General features: G+C 35.4%; 1 protein-coding gene across 10 annotated transcripts in view; it reads left to right on the plus strand.

Moving 5' to 3' along the window:
• Csnk1a1 (casein kinase 1 alpha 1) overlaps window positions 1-17,250 on the plus strand; it is a 47,753-nt gene that overhangs the window by 16,606 nt on the left and 13,897 nt on the right. For 6 of the 10 annotated variants that reach the window (XR_015438838.1, XR_015438839.1, XR_015438840.1 and 3 more), the window contains exons 3-6: window positions 4,876-5,002; window positions 9,252-9,350; window positions 11,728-11,811; window positions 16,146-16,285. Coding sequence is in view for 5 of the 10 variants with exons in the window: in XM_087180603.1 (XP_087036729.1) it covers window positions 4,876-5,002; window positions 9,252-9,350; window positions 11,728-11,811; window positions 16,146-16,285 (450 nt within the window). In the remaining 5 variants the exon portion in view is untranslated. The remainder of the gene's footprint in view (window positions 1-4,875; window positions 5,003-9,251; window positions 9,351-11,727; window positions 11,812-16,145; window positions 16,286-17,250) is intronic. The other 4 variants (XR_015438841.1, XR_015438842.1, XM_087180605.1 and 1 more) reach the window with 1 other exon arrangement.

Raw genomic sequence — 17,250 nt, forward strand, 5'->3', positions numbered from 1 at the left:
TAGAATGTTAAGAGTTTTAAGGTTTGAGAGATGGATCTGGAGAATGTCTTACGGCTGCTGTGAAAATTAAATGTGTTTCAGCACTGATTCAGTGTTTATGCTTTTTAGCTGTTCAGTGGAGATTCTTTACAATAATAACCTAAAGATGGAAAAGATAAATGGTGTAAGACAATGATGGCGAACTTTTTTGAGCTTTCAATGATAACAAACAGCCTGCTATTCGCACGCATGATACAGGTTCACCACCAGTAGTATAGGAAAAGACTTCGTGGTTTTTGTTTTGTTTTGTTTTTTTGGAATCAGGGATGGAACTCAGATCCTTGCGCTTGTGCAACAGGTGGCAAAACCGCTGAGCTAAATTCCCAGCCCCCTTCATGGTTTTTTGAGACGGAGTATCACTCTGTATCCAGGCAGGCCTTGAACTCGCAGTGACCCTCCTGCTTCAGCCTCCTGAGGGGTGGGATTACAGGCGTGCACCACTTCTACCCTTTTGTGCGTGCATGCGTGTGTGTTGAATGAAATCTTGCCCAGGCTCGTCTGAAACTTGTGGTTTCAAGTGATTCTTATGCCTCAGCCTCCTAAATGGCTGGGTCTTAGGCTCATGGCACTGCAGCCAGTTAAAACTGTCACTTTTGAAGCTGTATAATTACTTGGCTCATTTGATTCAATGACAAGTGTTTGCTTCCTTATGACATTACACCATACATTGAGTGCAGGAATTGTTTTTACATTCCTTATTTTTTTATTATTCATCTACCAAATCAGGTACTCCCTATTCTTTTGGGGTTTTGGGGGGTTTTTTTGTTTTGTTTTTTGGTACTGGGGATCGAACTTGGGACCTTGCGCTTGCGAGGCAGGCAGCGGAACTGCTGAGCTAAATCCCTGGCCCACTGTCTATTCTTTTGAAACCTCTAATAGCTAATTTTCATTCAGCAAATAATGATTATTTCCTGTGTGTAAAGCATTGGCTGCTGGAAATACAGGGTTGTGAACAAGGCAAACACAATGGCTGTGCCTATAAAGCTGATAATCTGACATGGAGGGCCTACATTAAATAATTACTATTCTTTGCTCTTACTTGTGTCCTTATAGTGATTGAACCAGTACTATACCTGTCTGAGTACTTCCATCTGAACTGCACATTGTAAGAATTACACTGATTCATTGTTATTGGAAGTCCAAGGTCTCATAGCAATAAATAATTTCATTCATTCAATTTCTAAGATATTTCTCTTTTTTTATGGTTTTTTGAGACAGGGTCTCACTATGTAATGTAGGCTGGCCTTGAATGCACTATGTAGCCCAGGCTAGCTTGAAACTCATGGTGATCCATCTGCATCAGCCTCCTGAGTGCTAGGATTACAGGTGTGTGCCCCCACACCCAGCAGATGTTTTCGTAAGGAGATTTTTCAGAGAAACAAAAACCTATAACTTGATATCTTCAGCTATAATACAACTCTCCCTTTTTTGTGTTGTTCAACCTAGGTGCTACTAAACTGCACCCCCTAACCCCTATAAAACACTACTTCTTCATTGGTCTCCATGTAATTGTTACTTCTTCCTCTTCAATTCCATATCACACACTGGTGTTGAGAAATAATGCTAAAACATGATTTTTATTCCAGCTACAAACTAGTAGTACAGAATATAAATCTCTTTAGCCTTACATTTGAGAGTTTATAACATTAGTTTCAAACTGTCTACCACTTTGACTCTTCCTTCTTGGGAGCTCATGGCTCAAAATGGTTTTTGTTGTTTTGGTTTGGGTTGGTTTTTTTGGGTGGTGGTGGTAGTGGTGGTGGTTGTTGTTTTGGTACCAGTGCTCGAACTTGGGTCCTTGTGCTTGCGGGGCAGGTGGTGGAACCACTGAGCTAAATCCCTGGCCCAGGGTTGGTTTTGAGACAGGGTCTCACTATGTAGTTCATGCTGGCCTGGAACTGCGGTAATCTTCCCTGCCTCACTCAGGCTCCCGAATGCTGGGACTTACAGCCATGTGCCACCATGCCTGGCCTCAGTGATTTGTTATTGCCCCTGGTTAGCATGCCCTTTTCTGCCTTCTCAATCAAAATATTATCCACTCTTGAGTATATGCCTGGCAGTAGACCATTTTCACAATACTTTTTTAGACTTGTTTAATTCCCATTGATCCTTCTTCTGAATTCTCTTAGCATTTTTGGCTGCCTCTTTTGACTTGAGCATACATCATTTTGCATTTGAAAAGAAAATCATCCCTAGTTCCTATTCCATGTACAATAATATTCTCAATACATAAGCCCAGGTAGAAAACACAAATGGAGAGTATGGAGTATTAACTTGAAAGAAGTAAGCTATAGGTTCCTTGAAAGGGAAAGGAATCATGGTTAAGTTTAAAGAGATAAAAGTACCAGTCTTTGTACAGCAAAAAGTCCTACTTATTTTTAAGTTGCATAGAAATGAGATGTGGTCTTTTGTGAGTTGACTTATGCTTGCTTTCCCTTCAGCCTATTTGACTTTTCTGCCTTCCCATCACTTTTTTAATGCACTTTCTGAATTTCTTCTCACTTTCTTAAAAACCTAGGTAAATTAGATTCGTTTTAAAAATCTGCTGTAACTCATGCTGGGTGTAGTGGCACACGCCTGTAATTCTAGCACCCCGGCTAGTTGAGGCCAAGAGGATTGTGAATTCAAGGCCAGCCTGGGGTATATACATAGCAAGACTCCATCTCAGAACACATATACATAAATGTTGGACATTACAGAAGTTACTGACAACTCTCTGTCATAGATTTGTGGCTTCAGTTAAGTAAGACAGAGAGGAAAAAGGAAAGGAGAACGCAACTTTCTTGTGTTCTGTGTTTAGTGGCAGTTTTCCATGTTTTATGTCTGGCAAGTACTTAAGAATGGTTGAAGTGGCCTAATACAGTGGCACACATCTGTAATCCCAGCTACAGCCAAATTTGAGACCAGGCTAGGCAATTTAAACTCTGAAATTTTTAAAAAACAAAATTTTTTTTTTTTTATTATCTAGAGATGTAGCTCAGCTGTGTATGTTCGCCTAGCATGAGCCAGCCGCTGGGTCCAATCCCAAATAACACAAGAAAACCAAAGAAAAACGGATGAAGCAAAAGTGACAGGAATGAATTTAAACTGTCTAAGCTTATTCCCCTTAGGATCTTTTATTTTCAACATAAGATTCTAGGGAATAGGACTGAATTAAAGGTTTATTTTTATTTTTTATCTTGGGTACTGTGCTTGAAGTTCTTGGAGTTCTGATAGATGCCATCAAGGAATAATGGTGGTGAGTGTCCAGAACCATGAGTTAGAATAGATTGTCTTTTGATCTGGTTTGGTTTGGTTTTTTGTGGTGCTGTTAAGGCTTGATGAATGCTAGGCAGGTACTCTACCCCTGAACTACATTGTCAGCCCTAGATGACTTTTTTAGAGAAGAGATACCAGAATATCACACATGTAGCTAACTAAATTTTCTAATTTCTTCTCAGCCTTTTGGCTAAGATCAAGTATAGTACATTTTCTAGAAAATTAAATGTAAAATATTAAATTCTTATACTTTTTTTTTTTGTACCTGCCTCCAAGAAGAAATAACAATATAGCAAGCAGTAAAGACTGGCATTTGCTATGCTTTTGGCATGGATTTCAAAAAAGCCTTTTCTTTTTTAAATACTAATAAAACAGACTTTCAACTATGGTAAATCTTGGTACCAGTTCCATTTACTGGAATTGACAGAGGAAATGAGTCCAGTTTAAATTTTATAAGCACTTGTTCTTTTTGAGACAAAGTCTTGCTAAATTGCCCAGGCTAGCCTCAAACTTGTTCTTCTACCTCAACCTCCCAGGTAGTTGGGATTATAGATGTGCCACATTGTACAGGACATCTTCAACCATTCTTGAAAACTGCTTTCCAAATACTTTTTTTAAAAGCATTATATACTGGCCAGGGCCAGGGATTTAGCTCAGTGGTTCTGCCGCCTGCCTCACAAGCACAAGGTCCCGAGTTCTAGCCCAGTACCAAAAAAAAAAAAAAAACATTGTATACTGGCCAGTTTTCCTTTCAAGCTGAATTTGCTGTGTAGATAAGTTTGAAATAGAAATGGATGCTCATTAACATCAAAATTTGAAATCACTTATTGTGATGATTCCTAGTCATTGGGGTAAATGAAATAAACACTAGTAGTCCTTGAGATATTGATGATAAGTTATATATTTGTCCATAATAATGTAGCACTGCATAAGTAAAACATTCTTGGCAAAAAGCAAATAACTGTCATCTATTTGAATTTAATAGTGGATGCTTGCTGTAAATATGTGGCTCCTTTTTAAAAAAGAATAATCATTAAGTACAGTTTGGTGGAAAGGGGAACCAGGAATGTGATAAAAAGAGGTTTACCTTCTGAAACATTTTGGAGTGACTGCTGTAGTACTTTCTTCGGGTAGAAAGCAGATCCAGGTGAGATTAAGCAATTTGCCTAAAGTCACAGAACTCAATGGCAGATGGGTATAGATATCAGCTGCTCTTTGGTAAGAAGAGTTAAGTCAGTCATGTATGTCTTTTTAGGGCATTGGGGTCACTTGAAAAGAAAAGAAGTCTTCTCTTATTTTGTATTGGGCAGTGTCATTAATTGTTGAGTTTGTCTTCTGAATAGAGAAGTTACTTTAAATAAAACCTAACCAGGGGGCCAGGGATTTAGCTTAGTGGTGCCACCGCCTGCCTCGCAAGTGGAAGGTCCTGAGTTGTTTGAACCCAGTGCCAAATAAAAACCTAACCAGGGAAGAAAAACTGTCTTTATCTTGAAGTTTTAAGAATTTAATAAAAATTTTATATTAAATGATAATTAGGTTTTTATTATAACACTCCTTTTTCTTTTTCACTTTTGTTAGGTGGTATGGCCAGGAAAAAGATTATAATGTGCTAGTCATGGATCTTCTGGGACCCAGCCTTGAAGACCTCTTCAATTTCTGTTCAAGAAGGTTCACAATGAAAACTGTACTTATGTTAGCTGACCAGGTATGTGAAATTTTGGCAAAAATAAAAACTGAAAATATAACATTTCATGAATTAGAACATTAAATCCATGTTTCACTGTTTAAAAGCAAAAGAGATTTGTGTCCCACTCTCCTATGACTTACAAATGTTTTCTGTAGGTATTATGAGTAGGATCCTTATAAAAGCTGTACTGTATTTTTGAGAAGTACTAAAGTAGTAATTTAAGGAAGAATTTTTTTTTCACTAAATAGATTTTTTTTTCTTTTTTTTTTTTTTTCTTTTTCTTCCCTCGGTACCGGGGATTGAACTCAGGGCCTTGCACTTGCAAGGCAGGTACAGTGCCACTGAGCTAAATCCCCGGCCCTGTATGTTTCTTGAAGTAATGGATTCTTAACCACTAGTCTTACTGAAGCAGGACTCAAAACGTTTTTGCCTTGGCATGCATTAGATTCATGCATTAGATTTTATTTTGATTTTAAGAAAATGAGAAATAGTTTTTTAAAATTACAATGTAGTGAACTAGGGTGTCAGGAACAAACCTAATGAATAAAGATACTACATTAAGAAATGGGTAAATATCAAGGAACTTTTAATTTTGGTCAAGATTTGTCACCTTTTAAGGGCAGGAAAATACTGGGAATGATTCAAGTTAAAATCTGTTCTTATAAAAATGTTGAAGTAATAACATTTCTTAAATATAGATTAGATGTTATAAAGGAAAATGGTAATAAACAACTGGCATTTGAGGTAGAATTTTAGAAAGTTTATAAATTCAGAACATTAGAAAGTAGTGTTCATTTCCTGTTTTCATCCCCTGATTCTCCAAGTTTTAACATAAAAGCTACTGTGTGGCTTAAACAAATAGTAGTAGCAAATTGCAGTGTTCTTTTATGGAGTATATTATAAATTCAAGCTTCATAAATTTAATAAAACCTATCAGTGTGTTTTAACTAACATGTGAGTGAATCCTGATAAAAGATTAATAGCTTATTTGTTGCAGGTGCAGTTAATACATAAGCATTTATACAGTGGACATATATTGAGGGCCTACCATTCTTTTAACTACTGGGGAACACAGAATAAGAAGTCCCTTTCCTCTAGGACAGAAAGATGGCAAAATAAGTTACTTGAGGTTCTGTGAAAGAATGTAATTCCTGGAGGGGGTTTGCAAGAAAGCCTTTGTTTAAGCCAATTAATGTCTTGTCACAATAGATAATAGCTAATACCTGTAGTCTGTATGTTGCACTTGACTTTTTCTTTCTCTCTCTCTCTCTCTCTCTCTCTCTCTCTCTCTCTCTCTCTCTCTCTCTCTCTGTCACATGTGTGCGTGCATGTGTGTTTTACTGGGGACTGAACGCAAGACCTTGCATATGGTAGGCCAGCATTCTAACACTGAGGTGCTTTCCCAGCCCTTCTTTTTTTATTGTTATTTTAGTTTGAGACAAGGTGTTACTAAATTGCCCAGGCTAGCCTCAAACTTAGAATCATCCTGCCTCAGCCTTGCAATTTTAGTTGACCTTTTCCCAGCGATTTAATAGTTACAAGGTAATGGTTGATATTAACAAAACAAAAACAAGTATGTATATTAAGGGACCTAAATATTTTGTTTCACTTTCTGTAAAGTTTGTTGTTACACCAAAAAGATAAGATAACATTTGTATATTGTATACATTTGCTGCTTTGAGGATATAGTTTAAGGCAGTGATTGGGAGTTTGGCTTCAGAAGATGCCACAGTAGAAGAGAATGATTTAAAATCGGTATATCCAAGGGAAATGGGGACAAATGTACTACTGAGAAGAATAATAACATATGGATAGAAAGATAATGTTAACAGTCTTTAGATATGGAATACATTTTAAAATACAAGTTAATATCTTACAGAAAAGACAGACATACTTGATAATTTAAAAGTCAAAGATGGGCCGGGAATTTAGCTCAGTAGTGTCGTCGCCTGCCTCGCAAGCAAGCGCAAGGACCTGAGTTTGATCCCTGGTACCAAAAAAAAAAAAGTCAAAGCTTCTGTTGTATATAAGATTCTATAAATGCTAAAAGATATTTAGATCAAAGGTTGTTGTATGCAAAGAGCTCCTAAAAATTGAAAGGCATTTGAATGTTATATCAAAATGAAAAGTATTTATGTACTTCAATCCCTGTGATTTTATTAGATTTATACCCATAGCAATAAAAACACTAGTAGCTAAGAATATATAAATATGTGTTGTTAGTATTGTTGATTATAGGGAGGAAAAACTGGAAACAATATTGTGAGTAGGAGAATAACTTGAAAAAACTTCTGTACTATAAAATATTTATAGCCATTGAAAATAATATCACAAGGGCCGCGGATTTAGCTCAGTGGCCTTGCCGCCTGCTGTGCAAGCGCAAGGACCCGAGTTCAATCCCCGGTACCAAAAGAAAATAATAATAATATTACAGAGCTGAGGCTGTAACTCAGTAGTAGAATGTGTTCTTAGCATGCATGAAGCCCTGCATATGGATGTGGAATACATTTTTAAATATCCCTAGCATGAAAAATAATGATTAGAATATTTGTCTGGACATAATTTCCAAGACAATAAAGAAAGCTTGTTAGGCAGGGATTTGGCTCACAGGTTCCAGTGCCTGCCTCACAAACGCAAAGTCCTGAGTTTGATCCCTGGTACCAAAAAAAAAAAAAAAAGAATGCTTGTTAGAATGACATGTTAATATGAGCATGGAGAAGAACAGGAGAGTTTGTTTTGTTTTGTTTTTATGCACAAGGAAAGAAACCTGACATGTAGGTAGGTGTCTTTCTCTGTATAAAACATGTTTATGTTATAGCTACCAACTTCCAGGAATGAGGAGTAGAACATGAGGATATCACAAAAGTCCAACCTGGGCAACTAGTGACTTAGTGAGACCCTATCTCAACACAATAAAAGGGTTGGGGGCTGAGGATTTAGCTCAGTGGTGCCATTGCCTGCCTCACAAACTTAAGGTCCCAAGTTTTATCCCCAGTTCCAAAAAAAAAATTAGATGCACAATAAAAGGGTTGGGAGGAGCACCAAATATAGCACAATATGAAGACCCTGGGCTCAATCCCCAGTATAGGGGGTAGGAGTGGGGAAGAAAAATAAATAGAATGCTTCTCAGTTTGAGATGACAAGTTACTAACACCTATATTTGTTGGTTGGTCAACACCCCTCCTAAGTACACCTGTGTATGATTAAAAGAATAGTATGGAGGGCCAGGAATTTAGCTCAGTGGTTCTGCTGCCTGCCTTGCAAGCGCAAGGACCCGAGTTCGATCCCCGGTACCAAAAAAAACAAAAAACAAAAGAATAGTATGGAAATATAGGCTTAGTTATTGCTGGATTTTTTTGTATTGGCAGTCCAACCCAGGGCCTTGCACATGCTAAACACACTGAGGTGTACCATTGCCCCTACTGAGCTATTTTAACACAGGTTACCTACTTTATTTAACTTATTATTATAACAATTTAAATGATTCCTAATGTATTGCTTTTATAATTTGAATGTCACAGACAAGTCTATCAAGTTGGACCTGTGTTTTTAACCACTAATACTGGAAAAATAAGCCAAAGGGCATTATATGAGGTGTGATAGAAATATGTGATGAATATTTAAATGTTTTTAAAACTTTACAATAAAAGATACATTGTCATTAGTCTCCCTCAGAATACTTCAAATATACTTATCCCATTGTTCTTGCCCTTTTTGAAACAGTCCTGGAAGTCCTCTTTGGTGCCTTTGTGAGATGTGATAAAAAATATGGTGAATGCTGCTCCCATGTGCCATGGAACAGAAAGGCAGACTTGTAAAAACATTATATTGTGTCCTTATTCACCAGATACAGCACTGCAGCTTCTGGCTGTTGCCCAACATCTGAAAGGGACCATTAATGCTAATCGTTTTGGGTCAGTTCATTACATTGAGTCAGACGCGGGAGCACTCTTGAAGATGCTCATGAAAACCAAATTCCAGAACTGCTTCAGAAAGTGGCAAGAATAATGGGATAAGTATTCAAAGAGAGAAGAAAGTATTTTGAGGTCTGATAGCAGCGTCTTTTACTATAATAAAATATTCAAAGTTTTAACTTTTTTTATCATACTTTATGCTTAGATATCCAGCAAACTAGAAATAAGTACAAATTTTTGTTCTTTGATTTAATATTTTCTAGTGCTGTCATTGTGAGCTGTGGAAATGCTTGGGGAAGAAATGTGTTGCTTTTTATCACTTAACTCATTTATCTCCTCCCTTTTTTTTTCAGATGATCAGTAGAATTGAATATGTGCATACAAAGAATTTTATACACAGAGACATTAAGCCAGATAACTTCCTAATGGGTATTGGGCGTCACTGTAATAAGGTTAGTCAAATGGTCTTTGCATGAAAGAGAAAAATATTGACAAGAGTTGCTTTGGAAAACTTTCCAATCTTAAGCCATAGTAAATTGAATTTGCTGTTGATAATTGCTTTAAAAGATTGTGCTAGAAGGATAATTGGCTAACTCTATTAACTTAGTAACTTGAAATATATTCTCTCCAACTTACCCAACCAACATTAGATATCTATATGGAAATATTTAAAATTCCAAGGGCTTTATAATGAAGTGCAATCAACTGTTATTTAAATGTAGAAGAGTTGTATCTATTTTTCACTCACTTGAATAGTGAAAACCTCCATATATACTTTTCCTCCTGTATGCTAAAAGAACAGATTTTAACTTTGGCTCTAAAGTGTGGGTTTTTGTAATATATGTGCTTGTGCCAGTGTGGCAACCTGACCCATCTGTCACCATGGAGTTAACATTTGCTGACTGAGCATGATTGATACTGAGAATTCCTCAGTCCTTGGATTTGTGTATTTAAAAGGATAACTTTTGGGCCTGCTTCAAAAGTAGTTGACAGTTTTTTACTTGTGTGCCAAGTTGGGTGAGTCCCTCCACTTCCCTTAAAGGAAAATGTAGACAAGTGAAATGAAATTCATACAGCAAAACTAGTGCTAATTGGGGTCTCTGAGTATGGTCCAGCCTATTGGGTGGTTGGGTTGTGGTTAGTGACGCATGATTGCAGATAGAAACTAATTGTGTTGAAATTTTTTCTGCAATGATTAGTTTTATTGAGTGAATTGCTTTCTTTATCCATTCACTGTTGAGCTCGGGCAGACAGGCAGCATTGGCAATGCCCTAAGCATGTTATGATCTGATGATCTTACAGAAATTCTCAACTTCAGGACAACTTGGGGGCTTTTTGTTTTTGTGGGGTTTTTTGTTTTGTTTTGTTTTGTTTTTGGAAGGAAGAGTCACATTTGTTTTATTAAACTATTTTAGGGAATGTTTGGTGTTTTTAGATCCAGCTATAAATGTTTACCTTCGTTTGCCTGTATGAATGCCAACTTGGAGCCATTACCATTAGAATTGGTGTTATTTGTTAATGTGTGAGATGTTAATGTTGGTCTGACCAAGTTTCAGGAATTTAAATTTTTTATTGAGCTTTTATCAATGAGAAGTGTTTCAGTATATATTAACTGATTATTTTCAAATTGTACTTTTTTAAAAAACACTTAGCTTATCTCTTTGAAATCCAGGTTCTTAATGTTGTTACAACAAAACCTGGAGTTTAATAGAAAAAAAATTACTAATTCAATTTTTTGGACAATTTTGTCACTGCAACTCTTCTTTTAGCCATTCCCTAGCCTCCCCCCTTCACATTTTCTTACCCCTAAAGACCCATTGTTCTCATAGATAGGATACATGTCTGCATGTTGGCAGTGCAGTACATGGTTTTTTGCCTTTAAATTTAAATGATGGCCTAGATAATTTGGAGTCTTATTTTGATTTGTTTTTTTCTTTTTTTCCCTCCTTTAAGAAGTCCATGTTAATCACATAGTTGTGTTGGGAAATCCAAGTTATCTGGGTGATGAAAGCTTTTTTAGGGTGTGTCCTCCTTACAGATAAAAAATTTTATGGAGCTGCTTATTGTTACAGTTTCAAAGATAACTTAGGGTAGAAGTGAAATGTGTTTCACCTAAGATCCAAGTAATAAATGTTGGTTTTGAATATTTTAGCTTAGTGTTCTGTTTATGTTAGTTGGTTTTTAGTGTTTTCTGTATCGTAGTTTGAAAAATGCCAGTTTTATGAGACTGGATCTTTTGGTCAGCTTGTTCTAGTAGTTTTCTATTCATGGGGGAAAAGATTTGGGGGGGCTTTTGAGATCAATTTTTAAATTTCTTTCTTGGAAAATTGTTCTGAATTTGATATTTAGGAGTGACCACTCCAATCATAGTGAATTTGCTCATCTCTTCCAGTAATCAGCCCTGCATGCTTATGAAAATAAATTTTAAGGTGACTAAATGCCTTCTACCTCTTCCTTACTGAAGATTTTTTTCCCCCATATGATCTTTTTTGGGGAAAGGGCAGATCGTGGTGCCAAAGATTGCAGATCTAAATTCCCCATTTTTGATTTAAAAATTCAAGAGCCAAATGTCACCATTGCTATCCCTGTTTCAGGCAGTGACACAATAATAGTGGCATTAAAAACCCCAGTATTCTCCAGAATTCAAATGTTCCTAAGCATGTGATTCTTATTTGGAAAACTGAGAAGCTACAGTGCTTGGTGGAAGAAGGATGGCATTTGGCTACCCTGTTCTTTCTCTAATGCCTCGGTGTTGCCTGTCTGCGCCGGCCATTGTTGCAATGTAAGCAATACTGTTTGATGCACTGCCACCCTCTATTGTCTGTTTAGTGTTTAGAATCTCCAGTGGGGAAGAGGAAAAGAAGCATGACTGTTAGTACTTCTCAGGACCCATCTTTCTCAGGATTAAACCAGGTCTGAAACTGTCTCCTATTCCAACCTCAATCCCAAATTCATGTGCTTTTCTTTTTTATTGCTTTATTTTGGTTATTTTTACTTTGTTTTAGTTCTGGAGAATGTAGATCTTGCTCAAGCACCTCTTATGTTGGCATTATTCAGACATACTTGGCAAACATAACATTACTAAGATACTCTTTTGTGGCTTTTGCTTAAAACTTGTGAATTTTAGAGAAAACCTAAATGAAAATAGGATATTATCTTTTAGATCTGTTAATATTCATATGTGGAAATACTATGTTGATGTAGTTTCTTTATGTAATAGTAAACTTGAGAATGACTAGTACTTTTTTTGGAGTTGTAGAACTTAATCAAAAAAAATTCAGTTGCATTAGTGTTGTAAAATGAATTCATTCTGCCTTACCTCTCCTTCTATAAAGAATTTCAGGTAAGTATAGGTCAGATTTCAGATCTAATATTTCTAGAATTGATTTTTCACAGCCTGTAAATTCTCAACTTCCACCAAATGGATACTTGAAAGAGCATTATATGCTTTGGAACTAAAAGATATTAACAATATAATAGTAATTAAGCACTTATCAGAATAAATGGTAGTTTATCATTAGTAATGTGGAAGATACATGAATGCATAACCTGATGATTTAGATTTGGGCAGGCCAAAAATCATTGCAGGAATTTGCTTCTAATTATCTAAAGAAAACACAAGGTTCTTTTCTCTTCAGTCTGTCTTTTATTTTTATAGACATTAGATTGCCCTTTTTTCCCCTTTACGATTGATTGTTTTTGTTGTACTGGGAATTGAACCCAGGGCCTTCACATTGAGCTCCATTCCTAGCCCTTGTTTTACTACATTTTAAAATTTTGAGACAGAGTCTTGGGAAGTTTCCCAGACCGGGCTTTAGCTTGCTATCCTTCTGTCTCAGCCTCCAGAATGTATGCACCACCACACCTGGTATCTATATGAATTTTAAGATGAAGGAAAATTTTTTTTTAATTGAGTACATATATTTTGATGCTTTTGAACAAATGATTCTTTTTCAGTTTAGCATAGGCCAAAATGAAGTATTAGTGTAAGTAATCAAAAAAGAAAAAACAGTACTTTGGTGTAGTACTTTTTTATATATGTGTATCACCTGAATAATAATTTAATCCTTTTACATACTGCCCAGCCTTATTTCAGGTCCACCTCCTGCTTTTTCAAAGGTCTCAGGAATTTAGTTACTTTTATGGGGAATGAGAGCAGATGATAGGTAAATAAGTACATTATAAGGTAATAGAAAATTTTAAAACTGTGGAGCTTCATTTTTTCTTATCCATTCATTTACTCATTTTTTAATTTACATGTGAAGTCACATTAAATTAATATTCTGTACATAGAGGTTACAACCTGTACATAGGTTGTGAAGTAAAGTGACCTTGTAAAATTTTTGAGAGGGCAAAAATATGTCACTCCTGGTTAGGAGAAAAATTGCTCCAGGTATTAAAAACTAAAATTAGAGGTAGTGTTTCCAAAGAAAATGACCCCAGTTTATCAAACATTAACTCATTTCTTCATGCCGTCAATAAATATGTAGGCTGCATTTTTTAAAACAGGCATAAACTTTGAAGCATAGTAGTTGAAGTCCACAGAAAAGCAAGTTGGTCCACCAAAGAAATTTTCCTGTCTATACATATGCAGTCCCATATATAAATACGTTGTCTTATGCTTATCGATACTGCCTTTGCTCATTTGGTTCTGCCTTTACATATTCACAGCTATTTGTATCTTTGATAGCACATGGTTTCATGTAAACACTTCTGATATATATTTATATTGGTTTTAAGTTGAAAACATACAAAAAGCTACTAAAGAAGCTTGCTAGGTAACCAAAGGTAATGCACTACTAAGAGATTTTTCTAGCTTTGAGTGGTTTTTCCTTTCCATTGTTCTTTGAAAATTGGATACCTTTCTTCAATAATGAAATTTCCTTTTTGTTTTTATAAAAGAAAATTTAAAATTGATTTATTTGCTTTTTAGTTTTTTAAAGAATTGAGACGCTTAAAAGTTAGCATTTTCTAATTTTTTAGGGTTTGAGGAGGGTGTTTTTTAATACAGCCTTTAGCCTTGTGGAAGGAAAGAACTCTTGGGAATACTGAATTTCTATAAAGCAGTCTGGTTGTGAGACAGTCAGTGTCTGATTATTGAGTTGTAAATGGAGATTTTGAAAGATTTAGACTTGAATAAATCTGTCAGGCATAATCATGTTATAGTGGTCCATTTTTCTCCTCTTTTTTGAAGTACTAAAGGGAAGTTTTCCCACAGAGGAAATTTCATGTACTGATTACCCACTTTTCATGCAAAACCCTCATAAAATATACTTAAGGATATGTCCTTTTGTGTTATTTTTTCCAAAGGGTGTTTTGAGACAGTCTTGCCTATATCAATTCAGGCTGGCCTTAAACTCATGGCAGTCCTCCTGCCTCAACTTTAAAAATGCTGGAATGACAGGTGTGCACCACTACACGGAGCTCCTGTTTTCTATGAATCTTGCAGAACTTAATTGTAATTTTTGTTTCGATTACCATAAGTGTATTTCACTCAGTTGAATATTAAAGTGTAAGATTTTTTTCTTAGTGTTTTACACCACTGACTTTTCCGTATTCCTAAAATAATAAGGGCCTGGGATTTGGCTCAGTGGCACCCATGCCAGCCTTGCAAGCACAAGGTCCTGAGTTTGATCCCCGGTGCCAAAAAAATACAATAATTTGATTGCTTAAAGAATTTATTCTTCTTAGAGAGCTTTCATTATACAATTATACTTTACTAATAATCCTTTTTTTGTTGTTTTTTAATAGTAGAGCAAGTGAAAACAAGGATCTCATTGTTCACATGGTGACAAATTCAAATAATAGTTTCTTTACTATCTAAAGTATAAATGAGAGTGTAAAGTGCCTGGATGAAATAAGTGTTACTCATCTTCCTACAGGAGATGCTTGGTCAGATTTTTAACCTAAATCTTGCCTTGTGTATTTTTGACACAAACTTCAACAGGGTAGATGAGCAAGTTGCCTAGCACACTACAGATTACAAACTGTAGCAGAAGGGACCCAATAGCCTGATGAAAAGAATTATAAATTGTAGGCATAACCTGAAAAGACCAGTACTCTAGAGTTATACACTGTAAGGGCACGAGCTTGATAATTATTGTAGATAAATATTATAGCATAGTGTAATGAGTAATATGATAAAGACCCCAATTTTAAGTAAAGTTTATTTTGCTTTTAATGGTAGGTAAATATGAATTTTTATTTTTTAAAATTTTATTTTATTTTTTATTTTTTGGTACCGGGGATCGAACTCGGGTCCTTGCGCTTGCGCAGCAGGCGGCGAAACCACTGAGCTAAATCCCCGGCCGGTAAATATGAATTTTTAAATCAAAAATAGGGGGTTTTTTTCCTCCACCTGCCTCACAAGTGCAAGCTTCCAAGTTTGATCCCAGGTACAAAAAAAAAAAATAGGGTTTTTTTCCTTTTAAAAGTTACTAATTCTGGAGAATAAAGTTTAATTATATAGAAAAATTATTCTATATTATAAATGAGGACCCTCTTTGCCTGTACAATATAGATAAGATAAATCTAAACATTCTAAAATACAAATTTTGTTTTTCCATTGACTCATGTAAACTTACTAGCAGGCACATGTTGATGTGCTTTTTTAAATTTTTTTAAATTGACTTGTTCTCTTTTCCAGGAATTTAAGCTGATCACATGATGTGAATGCACAGTACTGGAATGTAACACATGTTTCTTAATGAAAGTCTTATTTTTTGTTAGCAAAAAACAAAACAAAACAAAAAACTTGGTCTTACTGGCTACTGGACTTTCAAGGTTGCCTTATTTTAGATAATGAGCCTTCTGTTGGCATGCTGACAAGTGGCCTTTGTAGGAGGGAAGAATTCCAGATATAGCTTATGTCTAGATTTGAAACATGATGCTTGTTTACCAGTAGTAACAGTATGTCAGGTTTCATTATGTTAGCATACCTGACAACTCTGCTATCAAGCGTGTGTACATTTCTTTACTTATTTCATAAAGACAAACTCCTGAACTGGACCTTGTGAAGTTGTGCATGTAACAAGGGTAAACTACTAGACTTTAAGTAGGTTTTTTGGTTCTGTTTTGTTTTTTAATTTGGTTTGTTAAAGACTAGTATTTACTGGAGGGGGGGTTGTTATCCAACTTATACTTTATTTTGATATTTGAATGCATAGAACATATGGCATTTAATGAATAAGAAACAGTTTAATTGAGTAAGATTGAAAAACTAATGTCTCTTTATTTCTCTTTTAAAGTTATTCCTTATTGATTTTGGTTTGGCCAAAAAGTACAGAGACAACAGGACAAGGCAACACATACCATACAGAGAAGATAAAAACCTCACTGGCACTGCCCGATATGCTAGCATCAATGCACATCTTGGTATTGAGCAGAGGTGAGTCTGAAAATTTAATGTGTTTATCAAATCTATAGCAAAAACTATTAATGGGTTTTTGAAATGTTTTAATTGATTTTTTAGAATGTCTAAGGATGTCTCTTGGCTGAAGATTTAAAAGATGCTTATTAATTGTTTTACCTACTGCTTTTAGCCTTTGCAGAGTTGCTAATTATATGAGGTCTTTCGTTTTTGTTGTTGTTGACAGTTGTCTCCTGGTAAAATACTGCATGATGGAATATTAGAAGCATTAACGCTATTTTTACATTTCTTTTTGCAACTGAACATAGTACTGATTATATTTTAGTGGTGCAGGTTGAGTTTGGGGTAACAATTGGTTATTTTTACAGGGAAAATGTTAGGAGAGTACTAATAAACCAGTGGGGGATTGGTATACTATCTCCTGTTGTACTTTTTCACTGATATAAATTAATAGGTTCTAGTTAAAAGTAAATCATCTCTAGTCTCTTCCCATATCTTCACTTGAATTCTGGCTTTTCAATTTCCCTTCATTAACTTTTTTTCCCCATAAAAGATAAAAATAACAAATCATATGCCTTTGTGTTGGGAATTCATGAGAATTTCTAGTTGGATATCTGAATATCTTAGGTTAAACTAAGATTTCACCTTTTCCATATGCTAAAATATTAACCTATATTTAAATATGTGTATTTATGGATGTGACACAGTGGTAGAACACTTGCCTAGCATATACAAGGCCCTGAGTCTGTCTGATTACCAGCACTACAAACAAATGTGTGTATTTATTGGAATATATGTTTATGTGAATATACATTCGTATATTTAATTAGCTTTAAAATGTAATTTCAGTATCCCTAAAGTATCTTGCTACATAGTTTTCTGTTTTCATTAACCTTGTTTAGAGAGTTGTTTAGCTAAATCTTTTTTGTTCTTTAGTACTGTGCTCTTAAAATTTTAGATTTTGTGAGAAAAATTTGTTTAAT

Source organism: Heterocephalus glaber, unplaced genomic scaffold (assembly GCF_053883595.1).
Source record: "Heterocephalus glaber isolate CG9 unplaced genomic scaffold, H.glaber_assembly_v1.0 deba00001463, whole genome shotgun sequence".
NCBI lineage: Eukaryota > Metazoa > Chordata > Mammalia > Rodentia > Bathyergidae > Heterocephalus > Heterocephalus glaber.